At 40.5% G+C, this 12355-nt stretch overlaps 1 protein-coding gene across 2 annotated transcripts in view; it reads left to right on the top strand.

The window, feature by feature from the left end:
- The window catches only part of LOC139956782 (glycine dehydrogenase (decarboxylating), mitochondrial-like), a 44050-nt gene that overhangs the window by 7226 nt on the left and 24469 nt on the right, over nt 1-12355 (top strand). For both annotated transcript variants that reach the window (XM_071955228.1, XM_071955229.1), the window contains exons 2-5: nt 645-723; nt 5320-5455; nt 7832-7996; nt 9018-9095. In XM_071955228.1, the coding sequence (XP_071811329.1) occupies nt 645-723; nt 5320-5455; nt 7832-7996; nt 9018-9095 (458 nt within the window). The remainder of the gene's footprint in view (nt 1-644; nt 724-5319; nt 5456-7831; nt 7997-9017; nt 9096-12355) is intronic.

Below are 12355 nucleotides of genomic sequence, written 5' to 3'. Positions count from 1 at the left end.
ATTCTGACGAGCAAAGTGTGGAATGTCATATTTACATGCTTAGAATTGGTCACAGTTTCCAAACTTGTAGATTTCCATTAAAACCTGGTATCAAATATTCCCATGATGGTTTTTAGATGTTGGCTAAAGTATAGGCTTCTATGATATATCATTTATCTGATAACATTGACTTAGCTGATAACATTGACTGATGAATGGGCAGTATGTGCTCATCTCAAACATCTTTGGGAGGGTTAGTAAATAAATTTATCAAAGTTTCCAAAAATTGCTCAAAATAAGATTGGAATTCATCAACACTAAACAAACTGACTACATAGATGATTCATTTTACCAATTGAGTTTGTGAGGAACAAATTCAAGATCCAGATGCCAATCTTTCCTTACCCAGATACTGTTATCCAGTTATCAATCTTTCTTTACCCAGATACTTTTTTTCATTTTTAAATTGATACACCGTGGATAAAGATATTTACTCAGCTGAACTCTCACCTGTCCACGGTCTACTTATGCACTCTTTGTTCCTTCTAAGAGTCCCAGGATTATACAGTGTTCAAAAACACTTAGGTTTGCTTCTTAATGGTGTAGATTCGGATCGAAGTAAAACAAATGATTATTTTAATTATCTTTGTGTCTTCTGTTTCCAGAGTCTAGATGAGCTTGTGGACAAGACGGTTCCTGAAAGTATTCGACACAGGGCAGACTTGAAACTTGATTCACCCAGATGTAAGTATAATTATACTGATTGCCAGTGAGATGATGAACAAATCTGCAAACAGATTTATTAGTCTCAGCTCTTTTAAATGATCAGAAGTATTTATACATGGTTGTGCCAGTATCAGTGCATGTATATCCATGCAATAGTTGTGCCAAATTTGGTAAATATCCATGCAACGGGGGTGGGAGGGGGAGGGGAGGAGGGAGGGGTATGAAGGAACCATTTAAAGCTGCTTATTATTAATATAATAGGGATCATTGTATCACCAAAAAGAAGTTGTAACATTTAATGTTAGGAATCATCAGCATTATGATCAGTGGACATAGAAGTGGCCCTGCAACCACACTTTGTGGGTATAATGTTACTAACCAGTTTCCAGTTGTGGTGACCTGTCAAGTTTACTTGGCAGCCACACTTTGTGGGTATAATGTAACTAACCAATGGTGGTGACTGGTCAAGTTTACTTTGCAGCCACACTTTGTGGGTATAATGTTACTAACCAGTGGTGGTGACTGGTCAAGTTTACTTCGCAACCACACTTTGTGGGTATAATGTAACTAACCAGTGGTGGTGACTGGTCAAGTTTACTTCGCAACCACACTTTGTGGGTATAATGTAACTAACCAGTGGTGGTGACTGGTCAAGTTTACTTCGCAACCACACTTTGTGGGTATAATGTTACTAACCAGTGGTGGTGACTGGTCAAGTTTACTTCGCAGCCACACTTTGTGGGTATAATGTTACTAACCAGCGGTGGTGACTGGTCAAGTTTACTTCGCAACCACACTTTGTGGGTATAATGTTACTAACCAGCGGTGGTGACTGGTCAAGTTTACTTCGCAGCCACACTTTGTGGGTATAATGTTACTAACCAGCGGTGGTGACTGGTCAAGTTTACTTCGCAGCCACACTTTGTGGGTATAATGTAACTAACCAGCGGTGGTGACTGGTCAAGTTTACTTCGCAGCCACACTTTGTGGGTATAATGTTACTAACCAGCGGTGGTGACTGGTCAAGTTTACTTCGCAGCCACACTTTGTGGGTATAATGTAACTAACCAGCGGTGGTGACTGGTCAAGTTTACTTCGCAACCACACTTTGTGGGTATAATGTAACTAACCAGCGGTGGTGACTGGTCAAGTTTACTTCGCAACCACACTTTGTGGGTATAATGTAACTAACCAGTGGTGGTGACTGGTCAAGTTTACTTCGCAACCACACTTTGTGGGTATAATGTTACTAACCAGTGGTGGTGACTGGTCAAGTTTACTTCCCAACCACACTTTGTGGGTATAATGTTACTAACCAGTGGTGGTGACTGGTCAAGTTTACTTCCCAACCACACTTTGTGGGTATAATGTTACTAACCAGTGGTGGTGACTGGTCAAGTTTACTTCCCAACCACACTTTGTGGGTATAATGTTACTAACCAGTGGTGGTGACTGGTCAAGTTTACTTTGCAGCCACACTTTGTGGGTATAATGTAACTAACCAGTGGTGGTGACTGGTCAAGTTTACTTCGCAACCACACTTTGTGGGTATAATGTAACTAACCAGTGGTGGTGACTGGTCAAGTTTACTTCGCAACCACACTTTGTGGGTATAATGTTACTAACCAGTGGTGGTGACTGGTCAAGTTTACTTCGCAACCACACTTTGTGGGTATAATGTTACTAACCAGTGGTGGTGACTGGTCAAGTTTACTTCGCAACCACACTTTGTGGGTATAATGTTACTAACCAGTGGTGGTGACTGGTCAAGTTTACTTCGCAACCACACTTTGTGGGTATAATGTTACTAACCAGTGGTGGTGACTGGTCAAGTTTACTTTGCAGCCACACTTTGTGGGTATAATGTTACTAACCAGCGGTGGTGACTGGTCAAGTTTACTTCGCAGCCACACTTTGTGGGTATAATGTTACTAACCAGCGGTGGTGACTGGTCAAGTTTACTTCGCAGCCACACTTTGTGGGTATAATGTTACTAACCAGCGGTGGTGACTGGTCAAGTTTACTTCGCAGCCACACTTTGTGGGTATAATGTAACTAACCAGCGGTGGTGACTGGTCAAGTTTACTTCGCAGCCACACTTTGTGGGTATAATGTAACTAACCAGCGGTGGTGACTGGTCAAGTTTACTTCGCAACCACACTTTGTGGGTATAATGTAACTAACCAGTGGTGGTGACTGGTCAAGTTTACTTCGCAACCACACTTTGTGGGTATAATGTTACTAACCAGTGGTGGTGACTGGTCAAGTTTACTTCCCAACCACACTTTGTGGGTATAATGTTACTAACCAGTGGTGGTGACTGGTCAAGTTTACTTCCCAACCACACTTTGTGGGTATAATGTTACTAACCAGTGGTGGTGACTGGTCAAGTTTACTTTGCAGCCACACTTTGTGGGTATAATGTTACTAACCAGTGGTGGTGACTGGTCAAGTTTACTTTGCAGCCACACTTTGTGGGTATAATGTAACTAACCAGTGGTGGTGACTGGTCAAGTTTACTTCGCAGCCACACTTTGTGGGTATAATGTAACTAACCAGTGGTGGTGACTGGTCAAGTTTACTTCGCAACCACACTTTGTGGGTATAATGTTACTAACCAGTGGTGGTGACTGGTCAAGTTTACTTCGCAACCACACTTTGTGGGTATAATGTTACTAACCAGTGGTGGTGACTGGTCAAGTTTACTTCGCAACCACACTTTGTGGGTATAATGTTACTAACCAGTGGTGGTGACTGGTCAAGTTTACTTCGCAACCACACTTTGTGGGTATAATGTTACTAACCAGTGGTGGTGACTGGTCAAGTTTACTTTGCAGCCACACTTTGTGGGTATAATGTTACTAACCAGTGGTGGTGACTGGTCAAGTTTACTTTGCAGCCACACTTTGTGGGTATAATGTTACTAACCAGTGGTGGTGACTGGTCAAGTTTACTTCGCAGCCAACTTTGTGGGTATAATGTTACTGACCAGTGGTGGTGACTGGTCAAGTTTACTTCGCAACCACACTTTGTGGGTATAATGTTACTGACCAGTGGTGGTGACTGGTCAAGTTTACTTCGCAGCCACACTTTGTGGGTATAATGTTACTGACCAGTGGTGGTGACTGGTCAAGTTAACTTACTCCTCTCATACCAGTTTACTACAGATGTTTTCCTTTACTCAACCTACCAAGTGCTGTATTACTATGTAATAATGTAATATTTTAGCACTAGTCTGCCCATTGACAAAAGTTACTGTACATTCAGCTCCCATATGATATGAACAATTATAAGTTGCTGTACATGCTGCCACTTACATATACAGTACAAGCATGCTTGTGTAATATATATGTAACCAGAATGTTTGCAGCTTGTATCTAGTCCCATTAATCAATATCACACTCTTTGTAATAGCTTGTTGTTGTTCAAGTGAAAGGGCATTTTACTCAGCAGAGGTGCTTAGCATTGTACTTTGGTGGGACTTGCATTATTTGTACTGAATGGATGGGCAGCTATTATATCTCTTTCTCTGTCCCTTGTAATCCTGTCAAGGTTGGCTCTCACTTCTTAGATCTTTCTCTATGTATAGCAGTCTAATCTTGAATACTTGAAGCAAGTCTGTTATGTAAACAGCCTCTTTTAACATACCCATCCAAGGTAGTTACCAGACCTGATGTAACAAGATAATTGATGGTATTCATCATGGGTAACCTTGAAGAGAAATATAACATGAATGAAAGAAGGAATTGTCCTTCAATATAATGGATCCAGAGGAATGGACATGATTACCTTACATTAATTACCACCAGATAACCAACTAATAATCAATTAACCTTACCACATAATACAGATAAAACATGGATTTTCTACCAATCTAACAGAATTATTGAAATGAAGTCACTAATTAGTTGACTGATATGAAGTCAAATTCATATATCCTGTTTTTTGGGTTTATATTCCCATTTATTAATAAAGAAAAAAGAAGAATCCTGAAACTTGAAGACTTGTCTAAATGGATTTGTGAGTCACTATAAAACCTAGTTTATAATGGGAGAGAAAACAGGTATTTTTGACAGTTCTCAAGTGACATGATGAACAAAGATTATCAGCCAATGTGTTCTGGTCATTGTTTTGTTCAGTGGTACTTTAGCAATTTATTTCCTGTTCCAAACCCAAAGTATATATCTGGTTCTGGGTCATTTGCATATTTGAATTGGCAATGAGTTGGAAAATCCAGGACAGTGAAAACAGAGCCTCCACCGGGATAATATGAACCCGAGCCTCCTGCTCTCTGTTGTTTGCCCTATCCAACTATGTTGGTCACTGACACTGATTGTATCATGTGCGGATCAAACCCTGTGCACAGGAAGGTCATAATTCCTCTGTAGGCCATGCTACCCTGTATCAACCAATGCAAGTCCTTTTTTGGTGACAGAGATCTACTCTATATCTAGAGATCAATCCTGATGCTTCTGTAACCAACTTGAAATCATTGTAAATCCTAAAGCCAGATCTTTAAAGAGATGCAGTACTAATTTGAAAAGAACTCTGTCAATTAATTGCACAATGTATTTTTTTCACAATGTTTCCATGGTTACTTCTTCCTTTTACGAGGTGAAAGTGAAGTTCTGAAAGACCTGAAGGTGATTGCGGAGAAGAACCAAATATGGAGGAGTTACATCGGTATGGGTTACAATAACTGCCATACGCCTTATCCCATCCTTCGAAATGTACTGGAAAATCCTGGCTGGTAAGGAAGCAAAATCAAAACTAGTTTACAGTGTGCATCTAATTACTGATGTATGTGAGGTACTAACCAACTGATTTATTCAAAGCAGCTAAGTGTTGCTTTGAACTTGAAGCGAGTCACAATACCCACAATGCAGTACTACTCTTTATGGTAGCTGCTGTAAAGTTAATTCTGTTCAAGTGTACTGGAGACTGGTTTACTCTGCAAATGCAATAAAATATCAAATTGATTACTTTACTGTGCTAAAGTCATTCAGTGACTTATATTTGAATAATGTTAAGGTAAGATAAGGTTGCTATCTAAGAGAAAAACAGGATAAGGAAGAACAAAAGTCCTCATTAAGATTGTCATCAGCACTGTCAAAAAAGGAATGAAAACCCTAGTTCCATAATATCAGCTGTGTCTCAGGCTATTTATAAACAATATTTACCATTGACTAGTTTATTTATAAGAACAACTCAAAATATTGCAGATAAACTTTGTCAAAAATAACTTTGATTAAATCTGATAAAAAACAACCTTATCAGTGATTAGTTTGCAGGATTTTGTATTGATTGCTGCTATTACAAACATATCTTCTCTTACAGTTATACCTTACACGGTTTATTAATTAGTTACCATGTTTCGTATTTCGCTGCTGTTACTGTACAAAGCTATCTTCTCTTACAGTTATACCTTGCACGGTTTATTGATTAGTTACCATGTTTCGTATTTCTCTGCTGTTACTGTACAAACATATCGTCTCTTACAATTATACCTTGCACGGTTTATTAATTAGTTACCATGTTTTGTATTTCGCTGCTGTTACTGTACAAACATATCGTCTCTTACAATTATACCTTGCACGGTTTATTGATTAGTTACCATGTTTTGTATATTTCGCTGCTATTACAAACATATCGTCTCTTACAATTATACCTTGCACGGTTTATTGATTAGTTACCATGTTTCGTATTTCTCTGCTGTTACTGGACAAACATATCGTCTCTTACAATTATACCTTGCACAGTTAATTGTTTAGTTCTCATGTTTCGTATTTGTCGCAAGTATGACAAACATGTCATCTCTTACAATTACCTTGCATGGTTTATTGATTTGAACAATATAGTCATGTTTATCAGATGCTTGAATTTTGAATGGTTTACTCACTATTTTAAGCACTCACTTATCATTGAAATGTCTGTTTAACACACATATCATACTGTGCATATATGCACATAGTGTCCACTGTTTACTCACGTTTCATTGGTCTTTAGTGCATGCATGGGTATAGCACTGTGCGGGCAAACAAATTGGAACATTTAAAATGTTGAAAGACTTTACAATTGCCACTCATTTCCAAATTTATTTCTGAATCATATACATATCAAGTTGTATGATGTGTCACTCCTGCCCATATATATTTCACATACTTTTTTTATTGATATATATATTTCATCATGTTTTGATGAAACTCTGGGCACTATCTCTGGGGATACGTTATACAGTCATCAATTCAGGTGTGGTTGTGGTACCTTGATTACAGCACAAAGGTGCAGCCCTATTGAAATAAGTGAAATGTTGCTTAAATTTACATCATCGGCCTCTTAGGAATTACTCGCATATGGCTGTCCTAAGATAAATACAAGCATACAATAATAATTGTTCGAAAAGTATAATTGGAAGATACTTTGTCATTCTTTATATTGGTTGCAAAGAAAAATAACAGTGGACTGATGTAAATTACCTTAATCAAAAATAAGTTTAATATCTAGTTTGGTTTTGGACTGAACTTAAAAAAAACAAGAATAATACTTCTCCTGTTCTTCTGAATAGAGACAATTTGCTCAGGTTTTCAACAAAAGATGCCTGTAATTTGTATCCCAATACAAACTACAAGTTGGCAATGCAAGCTCATCTCTAACAAATAAGCCAGATTACTTTTCAATCTTGGCCCAAGCTGTGGAATGTGTTTTGATTTTGCCTTCAACTTGAACTGACACATATCTGGTTGTTACTGTACAATACATTGTAAGCATCAAAGCTCAAACTAACGCTTAAAGATAGTTTGCAGGAACTTTGGTATAGTACTACAGGCAATCGACTCCATATTGTAAGTGTTATTTGATTAGTACTTCCTGGTTATATTTTGTCCACCCACGGAATAACTCTTCCTCCCTTGCAAAAAGGGTTAAATTATTATGTACAGTATGCTGATGAGGCCAAAGCATTTGAAGTTCCTTTTTGGGGGTTTTGTTTGGGGGGGGGGGAGGAGGGGATAAGTACCATGTATTGATACCCTTATTGTACTATCATTTAGTGTTTTAAATTACTATTATTAATACTATTATTAATTACTATGAATGCCAATTTCTATGTTGGTTGCTCATTTCCTAGGTACACACAGTACACTCCGTACCAAGCAGAAATCTCACAGGGTAGACTACAAAACCTGTTGAATTTTCAGACTATGGTCTGTGACCTGACAGGAATGGAGGTGGCTAACTCATCCTTGCTGGATGAAGCAACTGCTGCGGCTGAGGCTATGGCAGTCTGCTTCAGGTGAGTCATCTGACCAGAATGGTACCTAGAATATATGCTAAACAGTTATCTGACGTTCTGTATACATGTAACGAGGTACAGAGGATGTTATTAGAGTCTAATTATTTACTAGTTCTGTATCAGTGTCAATTGTAGGTTATCAACTATGGAGATCTCAGATCAGGTACACTATTCGATACTGGTGGTTGTTTTGTGCAGACGGCTGCCAGGAAATTCTCAACCATAGTGACTCTGTCAGTGTGTTTAATCAATGGTTACAACAAATTTCAAACTATTTGGTCAATTTTAAAACCTTAGTATTTATTATACTTGCTTCCGCTAGCAGAGAGGTATATCTCCACTTTAATATTCACTGGTCTTATATAGTCAAGTGAGAATCACATTACAGAGAGTCAACATGTGGCTGATAAACAGTTCTTAGAAACCAAAGGCCATACAGTGAATCCTTAGCACTCCATGACACAGCCCTGGAATAAAATATGCCTGATATTTTATGACTGATGTGGAGTGGCTTAAGTACTATACTTGTTTGCTTGCCTTCCACTTCCTACTTGGCAACATATCAAATGTTTTTTTTCTTTTTTCTTTGAAAAAGTTTGTTTACCCTGTGAAATAAAAGAGGTGTGCAAGTGGGTAAAAGTGCAGAATAATTGTTAGGAAGATTGATGAGGTCAAGAGTTATGTCGCCGGTATTTATGGTTTATCACCCAGCAAGACTAGTCATTAATATTGTACTTTGCTGCCTGTCAAAGCTACACATAGTAAAGTATACCTGGTTTGGTATTGGATGCTATCCTAAATAGTTTACTGCCAAGACTAAGCATCGCGTTCTATCCACACTAACACCACTGTTACTGATAGTAACACATACTCAACATACCTTGAATGTGGCCAATCAAGAGAAGTAATGATAAATATATCATACTAATTTTAGTGACAGTTTACACATTATATGAGGATAACCATATCTAAGCTGAGAGTGTTTTACTGAGTAAGCTGTCTACTGTTTTCTTCATTTCAGGCAAACTAAAAAGAAGAAATTCTATGTCGATTCAAAATGTCATCCACAAACCATCGCAGTCGTACAGACACGAGCAGAGTAAGTATCAATGACAAAAAACGGTGTGAGGCTTGAAGGAGGGGTCTGTAGGTGTTTGTGTCTCGAGGCTTGAAGGAGGGGTCTGTAGGTGTTTGGGCCTCGAGGCTTGAAGGAGGGGTCTGTAGGTGTTTGGGCCTCGAGGCTTGAAGGAGGGGTCTGTAGGTGTTTGGGCCTCGAGGCTTGAAGGAGGGGTCTGTAGGTGTTTGGGCCTCGAGGCTTGAAGGAGGGGTCTGTAGGTGTTTGGGCCTCGAGGCTTGGAGGAGGGGTCTGTAGGTGTTTGTGTCTTGAGGCTTGAAGGAGGGTTCTGTAGGTGTTTGTGTCTCGAGGCTTGAAGGAGGGTACTGTAGGTGTTTGTGTCTCGAGGCTTGAAGGAGGGTTCTGTAGGTGTTTGTGTCTCGAGGCTTGAAGGAGGGTTCTGTAGGTGTTTGTGTCTCGAGGCTTGAAGGAGGGTTCTGTAGGTGTTTGTGTCTCGAGGCTTGAAGGAGGGTTCTGTAGGTGTTTGTGTCTCGAGGCTTGAAGGAGGGTTCTGTAGGTGTTTGTGTCTCGAGGCTTGAAGGAGGGTTCTGTAGGTGTTTTTGTCTCGAGGCTTGAAGGAGGGTTCTGTAGGTGTTTGTGTCTTGAGGCTTGAAGGAGGGTTCTGTAGGTGTTTGTGTCTCGAAGCTTGAAGGAGGGTTCTGTAGGTGTTTGTGTCTTGAGGCTTGAAGGAGGGTTCTGTAGGTGTTTGTGTCTTGAGGCTTGAAGGAGGGTTCTGTAGGTGTTTGTGTCTCGAGGCTTGAAGTTGGTACTGTAGGTGTTTGTGTCTTGAGGCTTGAAGGAGGGTTCTGTAGGTGTTTGTGTCTTGAGGCCCTAAGTTGGTTCTCTGCTCCACGTCCTATCATTTGCGATTCCCAAATACTCTTGACATGAACCGGAAGTAGTTCAAGAACAACTGTTGATGACACTGACCATGACATCTGTATCAATGTTGGCTGGTGCATGCTGTGAAGATAGTATGGTAGTTCATCTGGCTTCATACCAAGCTTCTTGATGAAGGATACACCAAGCTAGATAGCAATTCACATGATGAATTGGTCACCAGGGTAGATAGCAAGCCACATGATGAATTGGTTCACCAGGCTAGATAGCAAGCCACATGATGAAGTGGTTCACCAGGCTAGATAGCAAGCCACATGATGAAGTGGTTCACCAGGCTAGATAGCAAGCCACATGATGAATTGGTTCACCAGGCTAGATAGCAAACCACATGATGAAGTGGTTCACCAGGCTAGATAGCAAGCCACATGATGAATTGGTTCACCAGGCTAGATAGCAAGCCACATGATGAAGTGGTTCACCAGGCTAGATAGCAAGCCACATGATGAATTGGTTCACCAGGCTAGATAGCAAGCCACATGGTGAATTGGTTCACCAGGCTAGATAGCAAGCCACATGATGAAGTGGTTCACCAGGCTAGATAGCAAGCCACATGATGAAGTGGTTCACCAGGGTAGATAGCAAGCCACATGATGAATTGGTTCACCAGGCTAGATAGCAAGCCACATGATGAATTGGTCACCAGGCTAGATAGCAAGCCACATGATGAATTGGTTCACCAGGCTAGATAGCAAGCCACATGATGAATTGGTTCACCAGGCTAGATAGCAAGCCACATGATGAATTGGCCACCAGGCTAGATAGCAAGCCACATGATGAATTGGTTCACCAGGCTAGATAGCAAGCCACATGATGAATTGGTTCAACAGGCTAGATAGCAAGCCACATGATGAATTGGTTCACCAGGCTAGATAGCAAGCCACATGATGAAGTGGTTCACCAGGGTAGATAGCAAGCCACATGATGAAGTGGCCACCAGGGTAGATAGCAAGCCACATGATGAATTGGTTCACCAGGCTAGATAGCAAGCCACATGATGAAGTGGTTCACCAGGCTAGATAGCAAGCCACATGATGAATTGGTTCACCAGGCTAGATAGCAAGCCACATGATGAATTGGTCACCAGGCTAGATAGCAAGCCACATGATGAATTGGTTCACCAGGCTAGATAGCAAGCCACATGATGAAGTGGTTCACCAGGCTAGATAGCAAGCCACATGATGAAGTGGTTCACCAGGCTAGATAGCAAGCCACATGATGAAGTGGTTCACCAGGCTAGGTAGCAAGCCACATGATGAAGTGGTTCACCAGGCTAGATAGCAAGCCACATGATGAAGTGGTTCACCAGGCTAGGTAGCAAGCCATATGATGAATTGGTTCACCAGGCTAGATAGCAAGCCACATGATGAATTGGTCACCAGGCTAGATAGCAAGCCACATGATGAAGTGGTTCACCAGGCTAGATAGCAAGCCACATGATGAATTGGTTCACCAGGCTAGATAGCAAGCCACATGATGAAGTGGTTCACCAGGCTAGATAGCAAGCCACATGATGAAGTGGTTCACCAGGCTAGATAGCAAGCCACATGATGAAGTGATTCACCAGGCTAGATAGCAAGCCACATGATGAATTGGTCACCAGGCTAGATAGCAAGCCACATGATGAAGTGGTTCACCAGGCTAGATAGCAAGCCACATGATGAATTGGTTCACCAGGCTAGATAGCAAGCCACATGATGAAGTGGTTCACCAGGCTAGATAGCAAGCCACATGATGAATTGGTTCACCAGGCTAGATAGCAAGCCACATGATGAATTGGTTCACCAGGCTAGATAGCAAGCCACATGATGAATTGGTCACCAGGCTAGATAGCAAGCCACATGATGAATTGGTTCACCAGGCTAGATAGCAAGCCACATGATGAATTGGTCACCAGGGTAGATAGCAAGCCACATGATGAATTGGCCACCAGGCTAGATAGCAAGCCACATGATGACTTGGTTCAATAATGTTGCAAACTATTTCAATCAATAACCCTTGTCCTTGAATAAAGTACAAAGTTAATCCATATTCCTTGTCAACCATTGTGGATACTGTTGCTAAGCCTGCTCACAGGTAGAATCAGACTATATTTATGATCTCAAGGTGTTTAGGGTATAGTGTCAAATCTTGGTCCCTTTTAAACAGTAGATGTGAGGCCCATTAAACAATTGATAATGACAGTAAGTATTCTATTGTATACCTGCATCATGTGTATGCCAATGAAATGATGTCTGTTTGATGTTCCACAGTAATGACTGGTAGATGTATACATGTTATCAAGTACCAGTAGAAAGAGTCAATAAAAAATCAGCTTTTTAAGCAAATAAAGTAGTTATGTCAAATCA

The sequence above is a fragment of the Apostichopus japonicus genome, chromosome 2 (assembly GCF_037975245.1).
Source record: "Apostichopus japonicus isolate 1M-3 chromosome 2, ASM3797524v1, whole genome shotgun sequence".
Lineage (NCBI taxonomy): Eukaryota > Metazoa > Echinodermata > Holothuroidea > Aspidochirotida > Stichopodidae > Apostichopus > Apostichopus japonicus.
This window is presented reverse-complemented; position numbering and strand designations above follow the sequence as displayed.